Consider the following 19,661-nt stretch of genomic DNA (forward strand, 5'->3'; position numbering starts at 1 on the left):
TAACTTTCAAGATAATGATGAAGGTGAATTTTAAAGTCTGTAAATTTTTTTATCTATTTAACTTTCCATTTTGGGAAATTTCTAACATACACAAAAGTAGAGAAAATAAACTTTCATGTACCCATTACTTAGCCTCAACAGTTAGCAACATTTTCTCTGTCTTGCTCCATTAAAATTTATTTTTAAAAGGCCATTTAGCCAATTGCATTAATGCATTCTTGTTAAGTTTTTTATATTGAGGTATAGTTTACCTAAGTAAAGTGCACAAATCTTAAGTATACTGAATAACTTTTTACACACATATATATGTATTCATACACACAACATACCTGTGGAACTACCACCTCAATCAAGATACAGGACATTTCTATCATTTCAGAAAGTTGCACAATAGTATCTGTGAATAAAGAAAATTTAGCCTGATCCTTTAGAATCTGTATACCTTTTAAACTAGTTTTCTTAGTAGTTAATATCTCCTAGCTGTATAATGTAGAATAGAACTGGTGACAGGATATCCTTGTCTCATTCCCAACCTAAGGGGAAACGTGTTTGATATTTCATCGAGTATTATGGTAGTTTTAGATTATTTTAGATACATCCTTTGTCAGATTAAGAAGTTCCCTTCTATTCCATATTTGCCAACAGGTTTTTTTGGTTTTGTTTTTTAAATCAGCAGTAGGTGTTGGATTTCATCAAATGCTTTACCAGCACCTATTGAAATTTTTTTCCCTCTTTTATTCTGTTAATGTGATAAGTTACATTCATTGATTCTCTAACATTAAACCAACCATGCATTCTTGGAATCAGCTCCACTTAGTCATGATACTTTATCCTTTGCCTATATCACTGGATTCTATTTGCTAATATTTTGCTTAGAATGTTTACTTCTAGGTTTATGAACAATAGTATTTCCCTGTAATAATTCTTGTGTGTGTGTTTGTGTGTGTGTGTGTGAGAGAGAGAGAGATAATCTTGTCAGGTTTTGGCAGCAAAATTATATTGGTCTTTAAATGAGTTGTAATGTTTTCCCTCTCATTCTCTGGAAGTGTTTGTGTAAGATTGTTATTACTTGTCTCATCATTGCTTGGAAGACTTCACAACTGAAGCAGTCTGGGCATGGAGTTTTCCGTTTTTATGGGGAAGTCTTTACTTACAAATCCTTTAATAGTTACAGAACTATTCAGATTTTTAATTTTTTTATATCAGTTTTGGGATGTTCATTTTTAAGGGATTTGTCTATTACATCTTCATTTTCAAATATCCTCTTATTATCTTTTCAGTGTCTGTAGAACCTGTAGCTGTGTTCTATTTATTTAATCCTAATATTGTTAATTTGTGTTTTAGCCTACATACTATTAATATCCCCTATATATATAATTAGTATTTCAAAGAACCAACTTTTGGCTTTGCTGATTTCTCTACTGTATGTTAGTTTTATGTTGAATTGATTTCTACTCATTTTTATTTCCTACCTTCAGCTTTCTTTGACTTGTTTTTCTTTTTCTAAGTTCTTGAGTTGGATGTTTACAGCACTGATTTTCAACCTTTTTTCTCTTACTATATATATTTATTTATTTCCTTCTTAACATTGTTGTAGCTGCATTCCCCAAGTTTTGGAATAACCTATTTTTAGTTCGATTCAGCTCAAAATATTTTCTAACTCTCATTGTGATTTCTTCTTTGACTTATGTGTTACATAGGAATATGTTTTTTAATTTCAAAGAGTTTGGGAATTTTCTACTTGTCTTTCTGTTATTGAATTGTAATTTAACTATATAGTGGTCAGAGAATGTGCTGTGTATAATTTCAGTCCTTTGAAATTTGTTCAGACTTGACTTGTGACCTATCATACGATCTATTGTGGTTAAGTACCCAATGTGTACTTGAAAAGAATACAAATTCTATGTGTGTCAATTAAATCAAGTTGGTTCATCATGTTATTCAAATATTCTATTTCTTTACTCATTTTTTATCTGCTTTTTATATCAGTTACTGAGAATGGTATCACTTATGGCTGTGAATTAGTCTGGTTTTTTTTAGAATCTTGTCAACTTTCAAAGCTATATCAACTGATGAAGCCATGTTAATTATAGTCTTTATAAATTTAAGAGAGTTATCTTTCTGTTGAATTTATCTTTTATCAATACAAAACGTCATTTTGTTTTTCATTTGCAGTATTTCTTGACTTAAACTCTACTTTGTCTGATTTTAATATAGTCATACCTGCTTTATTTTGGCTAGTGTTTACACGGTATATCTTTTCTCATCCTTTATTTTCACCAATTTGTGCCTTTATGTTTAAAGTGTGCTTCTTAAAAAGAGTTTGTATTGATAGTTGAGGTTTGTTTGTTTATTCAATCTGATGATCCTTATCTTTTAATTAGAATGTTTAAGTCCATCTGTATTTCATGTAATTATTGATGTAGTTGAATTCGTTACCATCTTATTTGCTTTCTATTTATTTTATCCTTTTCCTTTTCTGCCTTCTTTATATATCGGCCTTTTTTTTTTTCTTTAAACTATTCCATTTTGTCTCCAAAATAAACTTTTGTTTTACCTTTTGGTATCCTTCTTGTAGTCATCATGTTGGGTACAACCAAATGTATCCTTATATTATCACGAAAGTATACTTAAAGTATACTTTTGCCATGTCCTAAAGAATTCAAGAACCTTATAATAGTTTAACTCCATTTACCTCCCTTCCTCTTTTGTGCTATTGTTGTCATATATTTTACTTTAACATGTGTTATAAGGTCAGGATGTTATTTTTGTTTTAAATTCTCAATAGACTTTTATATTGTCCACATAAATTTGAAATCTGTTGTTATTTATTCCTTATTGCTCTTTAGTGTTTCCATCTGGGCTGGATGATTTCTCTCAACTTTTGTTTTTATCTAAGGATATCTGTGTTTTACAGGTTTTACAGAGACACTTGCTGTATTTAGAATTCAAGGTTGGCAGTTCTTCTTTTCCTTTCAGCAATTTAAAGATTTCAATATGTCACCTTTTGGCTACCATCATTTCTGTTAAAGAAGTCAGCTGTCGTGTTACTGTTAATTTCCTGAAGATAAAGTGTCTTTTTAAAGATTTTTGTCTTTATCTTTTAGTTTTAGCAATGTGACCATAATATGCCTTACTATGATGTGTTATTGTTAGTATTTATCCTCTTGGGTTTATTGAGCTTCTTGAATCACTGGGTTGGTAACTTTCTTCGTATTTGTAAAATTCTTGGCCCTTATTTCCTCACATCTTGATTTTGTCCTAGTCTGTCTTTCCTCTCCTTCTAGGATTCCATTCACTTGTGTTTTAGATTTTTGGACCGTATTCTACATCTCTTCTATTCTGTTCCTTATTTTCCCACTTTTTTCCTCCTCTGTGCTTTAATTAAATATTTTCTATTAACCTGACTTTGAGTCCCCTACTTTTGTCTGTTGTATCCACTCTGCAGTTAAACCCATTCAACATATTGTTTCTTAAACTGCATTAGAAAGTAAAGTTCCCCCTTTATTTATAATATAAAATTCTATGAGTTTTGACAAATGTATACTCTTACATAACCACAACCAAGATATAGAACAATTCCATCAACACCTCCCCCCCCCAATTCCCTTGTGCCACTTTGCAGGCAACCTCTCCACACAACTCTGATCCCCTCAGAACCACTGATCTATTTTCTGTTTCTATAGTTTTGCCTTTTCCAGAATGACAGCTAAATAGAATAATACAATATGGCTTTTTCATTTAATATAATGCACTTGACATTCATCCACGTGACATGTAACAGGAGCTTCAACACTTTTTACTGCTGAGTAGTATTCCATTGTATGGGTATACTACGTTTTATCTGTTCACAAGTTGCAGAACATTTAGGTTTTTTCCAAGTTGTTGACAATTACAAATAAAGCCACTGTGAACATTCAGGTTTTGTGTGAACAGATGTTTTCATTCAGTTGGATAAATAAGAGTAGGATTGCTGGGTCATATGGTAAATGTATATTTAATTTTCTATGAAACTTGCAAACTGTTTTCCTAATTTGCTGTACCATTTTACAGTCTCACCAACAATGTATGAGTCATTCGTTGTGTTTTTAATTTCAAAGTTGCATTTAATTCTAGGACATCCATTGAATTTTTAAAAATAAAGTCTATAATCCTCTATTGAAATACTCCATCTTTTCATCCATTTAGTTCATCTTTTTGCCTGTTTTCTTTCACATAAGTATGCTATTTTAAAGTCCTTGTCTGCTAACTCCAGCGTCTGGATTATCTTGGGTCTGCTTTTATTGACCATTTCATCACTTGAGTATTGATCACTTTTTCCTGTTTTACATGTCCAGTAATATATTACTGTATGTTAGACATTGTGGATGCTATGTTGCAAAGGCTCTTGATGATGTTCTCTCTACTAAGAGTATTGAGTTCTGTTCTGGCAGGCAGTTAATTTGTTAGTGAATAACCTTGATTCTGTTGAGACTTCATGTCAGGCTTTTGTTATGTTGAGTGTATTTCACTTTTGCATTTAGTCTGAAGCTATAGTCCTTCCAGGACTAAATGTCTGGGATGTTCACTTAGAACTGTCTACTTTGTCTGGATCAGAGAGTGCCAATATTGTCTTGCATTAAGACCCCTCTGAAATCTCTGCAGTTGTTCTCTGCTAGGCCTTTAAGAGTTATGCCCTATACATGTGCAGCTTAGTATTTGGCCAGGGACGCTAAGGCAACCCTTCTACACATCTCTGAGTTCTGTTGTGACTGGCTCTTTTCTCTATTAACCCTGGACCCCAAACCCTACCTCAGTAGCCCCAAACTCTGATCTCTTTTTCCTCTGCCCAGAGAGACTTGCTTTCTACTTAAACTCTACTTCCTTTCACTGTGTTTTGGAAAATGTTTCAGGGAAGAGCCAGGATGAATGCGGGAATCACCTTCTATGCTTTCCTTTGCTCAAGTAACCTAGCTTTGAGCTATTTTTGAAAAATCCCTTGCCTGAAAGCTGTTGTCTTTTTTATTTTGTCCAATTTTGTTTTTGTTTATGGAGGGAGAATAATTTTTGTATCAGTTACTTTATCATGGCTGCAGCTGGAAACCTCTTGAATTTGTTTTCTTTTTTAAATTGCCAAATATTTAGTAAATTAATAAATATTTAAAACTACTGGATTTTAAAGTTGTTATATAAAAATAACTGAATCATAAGTTTGTTTTTAAAAATGTTTTATTTTTCCTAGACATCACTTAGTGCTCTTGCCCAGTTGATGAAAAAGATGCCCCATTTCCGTAAACAGATTACTAAGGTAAGCAGTATTGTATATAAGATACGTTATCATTTTTAGTTTATTAGTCCATCCAGTTCTGTAGTCAGGTTTAGCAGTGGGTGTCGTGGAATACTTCGTGTTAGTTGTCCTCTAAAACCTTACTTTAGGTCTGAGAAATACCCCAAATATCTAAGCTCCCCAATAGAGTTGATTTATTCACATCCAGCTTAAATTTTTTTATATCTTTACCTTGAATAGCCAAACAGAAGAAGCTTAATATTTATCAACTTAATAAGAAAATTCAACATTGGATTGACAAGTGGTTATTGTTATACTTGGTTCGTTGAATTAATAGTTATTTTTAAATTTTTATTTATTTATTTATTTTTGGTTGCGTTGGGTCTTCATTGCTGCATGCTGGCTTTCTCTAGTTGTGGTGAGCAGGGGCTACTCTTCATTGCGGTGTGCGAACTTCTCACTGTGGTGGCTTCTCTTGTTGCGGAGCATGGGCTCTAGGCATGCTGGCTTCAGTAGTTGTGGCGCACAGGCTTAGTTGCTCCGCGGCATATGAGATCTTCCTGGACCAGGGCTCAAACCCGTGTCCCCCTGCATTGGCAGGCAGATTCTTAACCACTACGCCACCAGGGATGTCTGAATTAATAGTTATATATGAGTAGATTTAAGAGCAATCAAAGCTGTGTGGGCAGGTAAAGTTTTGTTTTTTTGCTGTTCCAGTCCTTCTTACAAGTAATTATCAGAATAATATTTACATATTTTTTATCATATTGCTCCCTAATCGAGAATCAATAACATAAATTCAAACTTTTTCTGCTTGACTTTAAGGACTTCACTGTTTTTTTCTCACCTTATTTTTCACTACTCCTAAGCCCAACACAGATTCAACCCTTTCATTCTGTTTTTTGTGGTCCGTTGATTATCCCCTGTAGATCATGGTAATTTTCACTTTTTTCCTTTCTCAAGATGTTTCCCTTGATTTACATGGTACCTCCTTCCCACCTAAGCCCATGCTTTCCTTCAGGCCCATCTCAAAAGTTTAATATTATCAGTTACACAGAAAGAAATGAAAATGCTTTAAGTGATTGATTTCTTCTGTTTTTCAGCAAGTTGTTCATCTTAACTTAGCAGAAGATTGCATGAATAAGTTCAAGCCTAATATAGAAAAGCTCTGCAAAACTGAACAGGTATGTGCAGAGTCAGAAATACCTATGTTCAGGATAGATTTCCAGAATTAACTTTGTAAGGTAAAACCTAACTTTTTGTTCAATACAGTGCACTAAATCACAGAACCTCTTTTAGAAGGAGACTCACCCACTTGGTTTAATATGTCATTCCTTACCAACGCTAACAAGTAGCTATACAGTATCATAGTAAGCAGTCCCTCCTAATCTGTGATTATGCATTTTTGGTTGAATGGGATGATTTAAGTGTTTGGAGCATTAATTCAGGGTAGCACTGTTGGCAGGCCTTTTTCAGTGGGTGCAGCATTTAAGGCAGCATCCTGCAGAGTACTGTGTAGGCACATTTAATTAAAGCCTCCTCTATAATGCCAAAACTATTTAGATCAGTGCTGTCTAATAGAAATAGAATGCAAGTCATGTATAATTTTAAATATTCTAGTAGTCACATCAAAAAGGTAAAAAGAAATGAGTGTGGTTAACTTTAATATATTTGATTTAACCCAGTACATCCAAAATATTATTTTGACATGTAATCAATATAAAACAATTACTGAAATATTTTATATTCATTTTTTCACAAACAAGTCCTCAGAATCTGGTTTTTTAACTTAGAGCACATCTTAATTCAGACTAGACACATTTCAAGTGCTCAGTAGCCACATGCAGCTCATGTCTACCATATTAGCAAAGGTTCAGATTAATGATTTTCTTCTCTGAATTATTTTTGACTTTTTACATTTTGTACAGTATTAGTTTACAAGTGATACTCACATTTTCCTGTGAAAAGGCATCAGTGTTCCATTAAAATTTGGCAAGTTTTAGTAATAGGTTTTTTTAACTGAAAAATTAATTTGGATCATCACTGACTATATTTCATTTTCATTAAGGACCTGGCACTTGGAACTGATGCAGAAGGACAGAAAGTCAAAGATGCTATGCGAGTACTCCTTCCAGTTCTACTCAACAAAAATCATGATAATTATGATAAAATAAGAGCAATCCTACTTTATATATTCAGTATTAATGGTAATGCAGACTGTTTATTTTCTTGAATATATTAAAATACCCAGCTCTAAAATCATTTTACAATAAGTGGTTTACTATTGATCATAAGAAAATCTTAGAAAATTAAAAAGTAGTGGCTAAAGTTGGTTAAGATAAATAAAAGGAAAAATGTGAAATTGGGAGCATACTGAAGGGTATATAATTTAAATGTTTGCTATTTTTAAAAAAGCTTTATTCTTGGGTACCTAAAACCTGGAAATGACTATGGTAGCAATTATTTGACTGTGCACTCATATTTGACTTACCTAAGGAACTACGGAAGAAAACTTGGACAGGCTGATCCAGAATGTAAAGATAGAAAATGAGAGTGACATGATTCGTAACTGGAGTTACCTTGGTGTTCCCATAGTCCCTCCCGTAAGAAATTTTATATTCTGTATATACTTATACATACGCATGTGTGGTCATTTGCATTAAATATGTTTTCTCATGTGGGAATCCATGTGGACAGTCTTCTTATTTTACTCTGTTGATTTGGTAAGTAAAATATTAAAAATTTCAATTTTTTTCCCATATATGAGTAATTTGGACAAGTACATTTTTCTAGTGAATTTATATCTTACAGTTTTTGTTGTAATTTGCTATTTATGCTTTTCTTTTTATGATTCATTTATAGCAGAATTTGAAGAACTCTGTATAGAATCTCACTCTTTCCCATCGAGTTTTATATAAGCACTTTGGAGTAAACATATTTTCTGATACTATCATAAATTTTATCATTAATGCACAAAATACTGTGAAGTTATGTGACCACACCTATTCAGATTTTTTGAGTAGGCTTTTCCACTCTTAGTTTTAAGTCAACTGCAACATAGTGTTTGCTGTAAATTAAACATCTTGGGGCTTCCCTGGTGGCTCAGTGGTTGAGAGTCCGCCTGCCGATTCAGGGGACATGGGTTCGTGCCCCGGTCCGGGAAGATCCCACATGCCGCGGAGCGGCTGAGCCCGTGAGCCATGGCCGCTGAGCCTGCGCGTCCGGACGCTGTGCTCCGCAACGGGAGAGGCCACAACAGTGAGAGGCCCGTGTACCGCAAAAAAAAAAAAAACAAAAAAAAAAAAAACAAAAAAAAACAAAAAAAAAATCTTGTTAGAAAACTTAAGAGAATATCACTAAATAAAATTACTGATTTTTAATTTTTTCCTCTAATTATATTAGTCTCAACAAGGCAAACCGTTAAGAAAGGATCGGTCTGCAGAAGAAACGTTTCAGCTCTCTCGATGGACACCTTTTATCAAAGATATTTTGGAGGTAAAATTAATTAAATTTTATTTATACCCTGAGTGCCCTTCTGTACAATATTTTTTACTCTTTGTATATTTATCTGTCAGTCTAAGCATATCTATGGATCAAGAATTATCTGCAGTACTGAGAGAGTTCACAAAAGAAGGCTGTATCTGGTGTTAAAGGAGGAGAGGAAACTCTTGAAGATTCTCTCCTTAAAGACTGCAAATTCATACCACTGACTGACTCAAAATAAATTTTAAAAAAAAGCGCACATATGCTTTATGAAAAAAACTCTGTTTGAAATAACTATATGTAGCAGAAATATAAATAATTTAGTTGAATGAAAGTTCAACAAAATAACATTTGTTTATGACCACTATTAGAAAGTGTTAGACTCCAGTATTCTTGGAAATGTATTTGTGATTAAAATGTAAACCTCCAATGGAATATTACTCAGCCATAAAAAGAAACAAAATTGAGTTATTCGTAGTGAGGTGGATGGACCTAGAGACTGTCATACAGAGTGAAGTAAGTCAGAAAGAGAAAAATACCGTATGCTAACACATATATATGGAATCTTAAAAAAAGATGGTTCTGAAGAACCTGGGGCAGGACAGGAATAAAGACACAGATACAGAGAATGGACTTGAGGACACGGGGAGGGGGAAGGGTAAACTGGGACGAAGTGAGAGAGTGGCATGGACTTATATATACTACCAGATATAAAATAGGTAGCTAGTGGGAAGCAGCTTCATAGCACAGAAAGATCAGCTCGGTGCTTTGTGACCACCTGGAGGGGTGGGATAGGGAGGGTGGGAGGGAAACGCAAGAGAGAGGAGATATGGGGATATATGTATATGTATAGCTGATTCACTTTATTATAAAGCAGAAACTAACACACCATTGTAAAGCAATTATACTCCAGTAAAGATGTTAAAAAAAATGTAAACCTCACTATAGTTTGCTTTTATAGTCAACAGATGGCTGATGCCTTTAGTACTGTTTACTTTTAGAAAATAATATTCAATTATAGGAAATTAGAAAATGAACCAATAAAAATCACATTATGAGCTCAATAAAGTCATGACATTGATTCTTCAGTCATAATCAGATAGTTCTATTTATTCCAATTTGCCTTTAACTTATTAAACTTTAATTTCTACTTTCCTATGGAAACTAATTGTGTACAATTTATTCCTATGATTTTTCTGTTTTACTTGACTAATTCTATGTCATTCACACATGCTTAATATAGATGAAAAGTTTAAAGAGTTTAGACTTTTTTTTCTGCAGCAGAAGTTTTTTTTTTCCTGATCCATAACAAGGATATAGAACTAAGTAGTTTTTCTTTGCTAGTATTTTAAAAATAAGAATTGACCTTCTCAAACCCTTTAACAAGGATTTGCATATTAAATTCAGAAAATCCACTTTTACCTCAGTGGCAGTCTACAGCCTTCAGGGTTTCTCCTGAAACTTGGTTTCTTCACATCTTGCAGTCTTATTGAAATACTCTAGGACTACTGAGTACCTTGTGCCCATTCCTTGTGTCCATTCCTACTTATTGATACCATTGGTACAACCATGCTCTAATGCAGTGGTCTCTAAACTTTCTTGATCATGCACACTTAATCATAATAGATGTGATCAGGAGCTAGAGTATATGATTATTTATTTATAAACTATATAAATTCTGTATTGATAAAATACTATGTGTACAGTATATACAATTACACATAAATATATAATAAAATATTAACCCTAAAAAGAAGGAAAATTTTAAAATGAAATGAAAAGGAAAGCCTCGCTCATCCCATTGGCTTATCTTGAATACACCTAGGCCACATTCTGTTTTAGAGCCACTGCTATGCACATTCTATTTTAGAGCCACCGCTATGAAGGGCAAGGCCTGGACTCCAGTAGCCTAAGAGGTGTGTCAGGATTAAGATGGTATTAGAAACCCCTAGCACTGGGCTTCCCTGGTGGCGCAGTGGTTAAGAATCCGCCTGCCAATGCATGGGACACAGGTTCGAGCCCTGGTCTGGGAAGATCCCACATGCTGTGGAGCACCTAAGCCCGTATGCCACAACTACTGAGCCTGTGCTCTAGAGCCTGTGTGCCACAACTACTGAAGCCCATGTGCCTAGAGCCCGTGCTCCGCAATAAGAGAAGCCATCGCAATGAGAAGCCCATGCACTGCAACGAAGAGTAGCCCCCGCTCACCGCAACTAGAGAAAGCCCGTGTGCAGCAACAAAAGACCCAACACAGCCTAAATAAATAAATAATAAAATAAATAAATTTATTTTTTAAAAAAAGGAACCCCTAGCACTCTAAAGATAAAGATCCTTATAAGGTACCTGGAATTCTCACACCAAAGTGGGAACCCTCCAGATGAAGAAATACAGGCATGCAATAAATATTAGTTTAATAAGTAAATGATTTCATTAATTTTTGTTGCAATTTAAGATTTGTGAGTTTCAAAAAAAGGGCTAACCTTATTTTATTAAATATATATATCCTTATGTTCCTTAATTGTAAACATAAGTTTTGAGTTTTATGTAAAACAAACAAAATCCTGGAATTTACAATATTTTCTTGATGGTCTTAATTCTTTTCCTTCCTAGGATGCCATCGATAATAGATTAGATTCAAAAGAGTGGCCATATTGTTCCCAGTGTCCAGCAGTATGGAATGGCTCAGGAGCTGTAAGGTAAAACCTATAAATGAAAGCCAGTGAAATTTTCACTATGAAATTACAGACTAATAACTGAAAAGGTACACAGGTATTCCTATATTGGTAACTCTTCTTGAAGCATATAGTCACTTAGAAGGCAGTTTTTCTTTAACTGTAACCTGTTTTAGATGAGTCCAGATAAGCAATATGAAAATGTGCCGTATTATAAAAAAAACTTTCATGAAACTAGAGGAGAATTTCTCCACTCATCTTTTTTTTTTCTTCACATTAGCAGAGGACATAATCCTTTTTGATGATTTTTTTGGTGATAAAATATTTGAGACATTCAGAAAGCTGTAGACAATATTATAATGCATACCCTATACTCGGTGCCCAGCTTAACAAATGAATCATTATAAATACAGTTCAAGCCTCCTATATATCACTCTCTGATTTTTATTATTCTCTCTTTCTTCACTATCCTGAATTTGGTGTTTACCATTCACCTGTGGTTCTTTATACATTTTCTACATATATCTGTATTCTAAATTATGTATAGAGTTGTGTTTTGCAGGATTTTTCTCTTGGTCTTTGGCTTTTAGCAGTTTAACTATGATGTGTCTAGGCGGAGTTCTTTTTGTGTTTATTCTACCTGGGGTAGTTGAGTTTTCTTGGATCTACAAGTTAATATTTTTCATCATATTTTGGGAAGTTTTCAGTTGCTGTTTCTTCAAATTTTTTTTCTGCCTGTTTCTCTCTCCCTCTTCTTTTGAAACTCCATTACTCATGTGTTGGAAAGTTTGACTTTGTCTCATGGGTCACTGAGGCTCTGTTTACCTTTCTTCCACCTTTTTTCTTTCTGTTCTTCAGATATGCTAATATCTATTGATCCATCTTCAGTTCTTTCTTTCTTTCTTTCTTTCTTTTATTATTTTTTTTTTTTTGCGATACTCGGGCCTGTCACTGCTGTGGCCTCTCCTGTTGCGGAGCACAGGCTCCGGACGCGCAGGCTCAGCGGCCATGGCTCACGGGCCCAGCCGCTCCGCGGCATGTGGGATCCTCCTGGACCGGGGCACGAACCCGTGTCCCCTCCATCGGCAGGCGGACTCTCAACCACTGCACCACCAGGGAAGCCCCATCTTCAATTCTTTGATTCTTTCTTCTGACATCTCAAATCTGCTATTGAGCCCATCTAGTAAATTTTTCATTTCAGTTATTGTGCTTTTCACATTTTGAATTTCCATTAGCTTCTTTTTTAGTTTCCATTTCTCTTTTGAAATTCCCCATTGATTAATGTAGTATTGGCATGGTTTTCTTTAATTATTTGATCGCATTTATAATAGATTCTTCGGAGTCTGCTAATCCAACATCTGGATTCACTCAGGGTCAGTTTCTATTGATAACTTTTTTCCAACGTGTGGGTCACAGGTTACTGTTTTCTTACATATCTACTAATTTTTGCTTGAAAGTTGGATCTTTTAGATACTGTACTGTAGCAACTCTAAATTGTTTTTTGTTTTAGTAATTTGTATGGATTTAAGCTGTGGGATCACTGCTCCCTGCAGTTTAGCCACTGATGTCATTGCAGGGGTTTTTAATTTTAAATTTAATTTTTTTGCTTCGTTCCTAGTGGTTGCCCTATGTCTGAATAGTTTAGAGGTCAGCCAGTTATCTGGGCAGAGGTTGTGTTTAGACACCTAACGCCTTCCATCGTCTACTGATCTATCCGAATGTGGGTTAAGAACTGCATTACAAGTCAGAGTCAGTTCTTGAGTCTTCCCCCGCCCCCGCCACCACCCTTCTTTTTTTTCCCTATTCTTTCCCTGGGCTTTCTCTGACTTGTCCTGACACAAGCATAATTTGGCAGTCAGCTAAGGATGTGGGGAGAGTTTGTCTTTGTCTTCTTTGGCTTTCGTACGTTCAGGATTTCCCCATTAAATTTCTGGCTGATGTGCCACCTATCCCATACTGGGACCAAGATGTTGTGCTACCAGAGCTGCAGGTCTTCCTGTTCTAAACCAGGTCTGCAAAGCTGCAGGATTTTGTACTCCCTTTGCTCCCTACCTTGAATCAAGTCTTCCACCTCCGGCAGTAAAGTTGGTGGTTCTCTCAGCCAGCCTCAGGTCAGTAAAGCTATAGTTTTTGCTGACTGAGTTGGAAGAACAGTGCAGGTTGCATGCAGCCTCAGGCTAGAAGGTCACGTAGTCACTACCACCATTCTTACCAATATGCTAACGTATTTTTTAAGAGTAAATGCTTCTCAATTTGCTATTTGCCCGTGGCTGATTTCCAAGTGACCTGAACTGGTTTGTCCCCCCACAATTTCATCCAGGTTTATACTTGTTTTCTTGGAGGGCAATCTTCTGACCATCTTATTCCACCCTGACCACAAGTTTTCTTTGACTGTGTTTTTAATCTTAATATACATGGTGTCATCTTGTATGTGTCCTCCTGCAACTTCCTTTTTAAATTTCCCTCAACATTATGTTTGTGAAATTTATCCCAAGTTGATAACATGCATAAATTTTCACTGCTGGTTGGTGTATTCTTATGTGAGTATCACAGTTTATTCATGTATTTTCCACACAATGGAAATTTAGGCTGTGTCAAAACTGGCACCATTACAAATAATACGCAGTGAGCATTCTTGTACATTACGTGTGTTTGAGTATTTCTCTAGGGTGATTCTCTTGGTCTGAGGACTTTTTCTTTAGTTTTATTTTTCCCTTTTCTCCTGGTTTGGAAGTTATATAGCCTTTTTGTACTTTTGTAGCTATTATCCTTAGAATTTTAGTACACTTCTTTGACTCACCAAAGTCTGAGATTAGTTATCTTTGCCCTTCTCATGAACAGTATAGAACTTCAGAACAACTTAATTCAAACTACGCACCCTTTAAATGTTCTCTTAATTCTTTATTGTTTTCACCTTATATCTTTTTTATTTCCCAAATTAATGATGAGCATTATTTTTTTAGTTGTGTGTGCATACTAACCAGTTATATCGCGCACCACTTCTGCTTTCATCCCTTTTTTTAAATTAATTTATTTTATTTTATTTTTGGCTGCGTTGGGTCTTTGTTGCTGCACGCCGGAGTTGCAGCAGGCGGGGTCTACTCTTTGTTGTGCGCAGGCTTCTCATTGCAGTGGCTTCTCTTGTTGTGGAGCATGGGCTCTAGGTGCATGGGCTTCACTAGTTGTGGCATGTGGGCTCAGTAGTTGTGGCTCACGGGCTCTAGAGCACTGGCTCAGTAGTTGTGGCGCACGGGCTTAGTTGCTCCATGGCTTGTGGGATCTTCCCAGACCAGGGATCGAACCTGTGTCCCCTGCATTAGCAGGCAGATTCTTAACCACTGCACCACCAGGGGAGTCCCTTGCATCCCGTTTTTTGGGCTCATTTGTTTTCTGAAATATATCCTTTAGAAGTTTCTTCAGTGTGGGTCTGTTGGTGGTAGGGTCTCTGTGGTTTTGTCTGTCTGAAAATGTCTTCATTTTGTCATTGTTCTTACATGATAGCTTTGAATTTCTAGGCTCATGTTAATTTTCACTCAACACTTTGAAATGTTATTCTCCTGTTTCTTGGTTTCCATTTTAGCTCTTGGGAAGGTGTGTGTATGGGGATGGGGTGTTTTCAGACAGTTTTGTCGTACTTTTATAGGTAATTTGCCTTTTCTCTCTGGTGCTTTTCGTCTTTGATATTCTGTACATTTCCTATGCTGTGTCTGCCTGAGGGTTTATTTTATTCCTTTCCTTGGGATTCAGTGTGTTTCCTAAAATCTGAAGTTTCATATCTTTCATAAATTCTTCAAATATTGCCACTTCTGCAGTCTTGGTTTTATTCGAACATCTCATTTTATCTTCACGCCTCATAATCTCTCAAGTTTTAATATTTCTTTTACTTTTGTGTTTCATTTTGGAAATTTTTCTTTGGATTTAGTTTTCAATTCTTTAGTTCTTTCTTAAATTTGTGCCTAATCTGCTGAGTAAACTATATATATGTATATATTTTTTGAGCTTCTATGTTCATTGACTTTACTTTTCCTTTATTTTAGAAGTTCTCCTTGTTTCTTTTTCAAATATGCTTGAACTTCTTTGTTCTTATTTTGTCATGCTTTCTGTTCTACTTTATTATCATTTATCATTTTCAACATAATTTTAGACTATTTTTTACTAAATTCAACATCTGACATTCTTTGGGGTCTAATTTTACTGCTTTTTCATTCTGCAGACACTTGTGCTTGCTTATTTCCTCGTGTGCTTCATAATTTTGGATTCTGAGCTTATTTCAGTGGCCAGGATTGAGAGTGGGTACCTTCAGAGAGGTTTTGCATTTGCTTCTGCCAAGGTTAGAGACTTTTTTCTTTTGTGTGTTAATTTCTCAGTTGGGGTTCCCCAGCCTATGAAGGTAGTGTAAATTAGAGCTCTCGCGAGACAGGCCTGTGTTGAATTATCAGGTAAGAAGCTTCTTTGTCATCTCCCCTTGCTTTTGAGTGTGTCCTGACCTTATGCAGGGGTGTCACCTCCCCATCTCTACCTTGCACAATATCCAAGACTTTGTCTTCTGTGTTCATTAAACAGGGAAACACCCAGACCCCTTGTTTGCTAAGATTAGACTAACACTATAAGGCAGAGCAAGCCTCAACTCAGTTTACCACTCTAGTTTTTAGTTTCCTTTGTACTGCTGCTGGCCCTTGAAGATTGCTCTTACTTGTTTACTTTCAGCTATGCTTTTAAAAAGATGTTTGCTCCTATTTTAACCAATGCCTCTAGGTGCTTTCTAGAGTGAGATTTTCAGGATACAGGGATTTAATCATTATTTATGTGTCTTTCAGAGTGTAAAACACTAACACAGTGTCTTACACATTTATGTGAAACAAATTATATGTAATCCTATTGTCCTAAAATTGCTATTCAGAAATTTAAAAATCGTTACAATCACATAATCATTTTGAGCAATATTACTTCCTTTTCTTTTGCTTTCTTACTTTATTTCACTCTTTGGAAAGTTTTTAAACCAAGGTTGTACTTTTAGTATGTCCTTGATTTATTTTGTATGGGAACCAAGAGTGTATCTTGTTCCTGTTTCATCTTTCAAAACCAGCTACTAAGTCTCTTTACTATTTCTGTTGTTTACTACCTCGTCATTCTTTAAGACGGCAGATGGAAATTACCATCCAAAAGGCTAGACTGAGAACATTATTAAAAGTTTACCGTGGGGGCTTCCCTGGTGGTGCAGTGGTTGAGAGTCCACCTGCCGATGCAGGGGACACGGGTTCGTGCCCCGGTCCGGGAAGATCCCACATGCCGCGGAGCGGCTGGGCCCGTGAGCCATGGCCACTGGGCCTGCACATCCGGAGCCTGTGCTCCGCAGTGGGAGAGGCCACAACAGTAAGAGGCCCGCGTACCACAAAAAAAAAAAAGTTTACCGTGGACTTCCCTGGTGGCACACTGGTGAAGAATCTGCCTGCTGGGACTTCCTTGGTGGTGCAGTGGTTGAGAATCTGCCTGCCAGTTCAGGGGACACAGGTTCGAGCCCTGGTCCTGGAAGATCCCACATGCCGTGGAGCTACTGAGCCCGTGTGCCACAACTACTTCAGCCCGTGTGCCTAGAGCCTGTGCTCCACGGCAAAGAGAAGCCACCGCAATGAGAAGCCCACGCACCGCAACAAAGAGTAGCCCCCACTCACTGCAACTAGAGAAAGCTCACACACAGCAACAAAGATCCAACGCAGCCAATAAATAAATAAATAAATTTATTTATTTATTAAAAAAAAATAATCCGCCTGCCAATGCAGGGGACACGGGTTCAAGCCCTGGTCTGGGAAGATCCCGCATCCCATGGAGTAGCTAAGCCCATGCACCACAACTACTGAGCCTGCGCTCTAAAGCCCACGAGCCACAACTACTGGAGCCTGTGCGCCTACAGCCTGTGCTTCACAACAAGAGAAGCCACTGCAGTGGGAAGCCCATGCACCACAATGAAGAGTAGTCCCTGCTCGTCACAACTAGAGAAAGCCTGCATGCAGCAACAAAGACCCAGTGCAGCCAAAAATAAATGAGTGAATTTATTTTTTAAAAGTTTACCGTGATATCCTACATTGCAGGGTCTTAGAGGTCATCTAGTATATGGTTTCCAAAGTGGGTAATAAGATGATCTATTGGGTATTATTTTTACACTAGAAAAAGGAGAAATTAAGCTTTATTAGTATATACTAGTACACATATATAATTTATAAACTAATATATATTTTTAATAGATGTACGTGTTTCTTTTAAAATATTTATTTACTTTTCAAATAAAAGCTCAGAATTTTTACTAGTGGGGTATGGGAACAAAAATAGTGATTTCTATGACCTAGGGCAGTGCTACCCAATACAACTTTATTGCAGTGATGGAAATATCCTATATCTGCACTGTCCTGTATGATAACCACTAGCCACATACCATGACTGAGAAACTGAATTTTTAATTTTAGTTAATTTAAATTTAAATAGCCTCATGTGGCTAGTGGCTGCTATCTTGGCCAGTGCGCAGATCTAGAGCAATCTAAGGGGAGAAGTAGTAGATATTGTAGTTCTATTTGTTTAGTGCTTTCCTAGTACCAGATTCCATACTTAGTGTATTCTGTACATTATTTCATTTAATCTTGAAAACAACCCTTTAGGTTTAGAGAGAGGTTAAGTAACTTGCTAGAAGTCATAGAGAATTAAAAAGAAGCAGAATCAGAGTTGAAACCCAGGTGGCTCTCTCTTTTTTTTTTTAACAGCATTATTGAGTTACAATTGACTTCATAACATATTTTTTAAGGTATACAACTTGATGTTTTGATACATATACATTGGGAAATCACCACAAACTAGTTAATATATCTATGATTACCATTTTCTTTTTTTCCTTTTTTTTTCCTTGCTTTCTTTTGTGGCATAAAGACTTAATTTAAGATCTATCCTCTTAGCATATTTCAAATATACAGTACAGTTTTGTTAACTATAGTCAGCATGCTGTACATTAGATTTCTAGAACTTACTCATCTTGCATAGTTGAAACTTTGTGCCCTTTCAACAACATTGCCTCTTTTTCCTCTCCACCCATTCCCTGGCAACCAACACTGTACCCTCCACTTCTATCAATTTGGCTTTTTTATTTTATTTTATTTTTTTATTTAAAACCAGAACATTTATTGCATGACTAGTCATTAAGATGAACTGGTTGCTGCAACAGCTGCCCTCTTGGACTTAGGTGTTTTTCCTTCACGGAACCCATGCCTGAATCTGTGGTATACAATTTTTAGGTGCCTCATTCGACCAGTCCAGGTGGTACTTCGTCTTTTAGCTTTAGCACTCCAGTTATAGTTTCTCTTCTGCTTGGCAGTGTAGCCACATTTGCCACAGGTCGACTTCTGAAGGTGGTAGGCCGTAGAGCCACAACGGCGGCACAACATGTGCGTCTTATTCCGATGCTTTTCAAATGATGACGTTTCCTTCGTCATCTCGCTTCTGCCACTGAGACCAAAGAGCAGTTTGACTATTTTAGATTCCACATATAAGTGAGATCATGCAGTCTTTCTGAGTCTGGCCTTTTTCAATTAGCATAATATCCTTCAGGTTCATTCATGTTGTTGCAAATGGAAGAATTTGCTTCTTTTTTAAGCCTGAATAATATTCCACTCTATATATATACCATTTTCTCTATCCATTTGTTCATTGATGGACATTTAGGTTGTTTTCATATCTTGACTATTGTGAATAATACTGCAGTGAACACAGGAGTGCAGATATGTGTTCGATATCTCCTATAATCATACTTTACTAGTAGAGTTCCAGCAAGGGACGTTCTGGTACCACGTCAGCTCCAAAGCAGCACCTGTGCCTCCCCCACCCCCTCTATGTCTTTAAAACCCTATTGTCTCAATGCCACCACCACCCCCTTTTTTGACTTCAGGAAGTCATAGACTTCTCAGGTATACTATGTCTTTATCTGAAATAAATAAGACAGGGCCTTAGCTCTATTTTAAAGGTAAAAGTGCTGAGCTAGATTATGAGTCTTTTGTTCAAACTCTGTAGATCAAAATTGAACTTAAAGTGGGGCTGTCCTGCCTGGCCCTTGATGCTCCAGTCACACCATAGTTAAGTCATTTCCTTAAAATCAATGCAGTTGGTGCCAAATTTGAGTTTGCTTGAGTTGGGCTCTTTTAAAAGACTATAAGCAGTATGGCTTTGGAAATATTTTTAACGTGTTTGTGTTTATTTTTTAG

The 19,661-nt window shown here is 36.2% G+C and overlaps 2 protein-coding genes across 2 annotated transcripts in view; one reads left to right on the plus strand and one right to left on the minus strand.

The window, feature by feature from the left end:
* Positions 1-19,661, plus strand: part of STXBP3 (syntaxin binding protein 3) — a 54,709-nt gene that overhangs the window by 32,350 nt on the left and 2,698 nt on the right. The window contains exons 12-17 of the mRNA XM_082614340.1: positions 5,222-5,287; positions 6,370-6,450; positions 7,335-7,473; positions 7,763-7,869; positions 8,669-8,761; positions 11,360-11,445. Coding sequence (XP_082470466.1) covers positions 5,222-5,287; positions 6,370-6,450; positions 7,335-7,473; positions 7,763-7,869; positions 8,669-8,761; positions 11,360-11,445 — 572 coding nt within the window. The remainder of the gene's footprint in view (positions 1-5,221; positions 5,288-6,369; positions 6,451-7,334; positions 7,474-7,762; positions 7,870-8,668; positions 8,762-11,359; positions 11,446-19,661) is intronic.
* LOC309800279 (large ribosomal subunit protein eL37-like) lies at positions 17,858-19,649 on the minus strand. The gene has a single exon (XM_082614341.1). The coding sequence runs from the start codon at positions 18,894-18,896 to the stop codon at positions 18,603-18,605; it is 294 nt and encodes a 97-aa protein (XP_082470467.1). The 5' UTR covers positions 18,897-19,649; the 3' UTR covers positions 17,858-18,602.

Source organism: Mesoplodon mirus (genome assembly GCF_964341445.2).
Source record: "Mesoplodon mirus genome assembly, chromosome: 3".
NCBI lineage: Eukaryota > Metazoa > Chordata > Mammalia > Artiodactyla > Ziphiidae > Mesoplodon > Mesoplodon mirus.

Excerpts from the sequence above, each read along its gene's own strand:
- LOC309800279 (XM_082614341.1), bottom strand. The coding sequence starts at position 18,896 with ATGACGAAGGAAACGTCATCATTTGAAAAGCATCGGAATAAGACGCAC.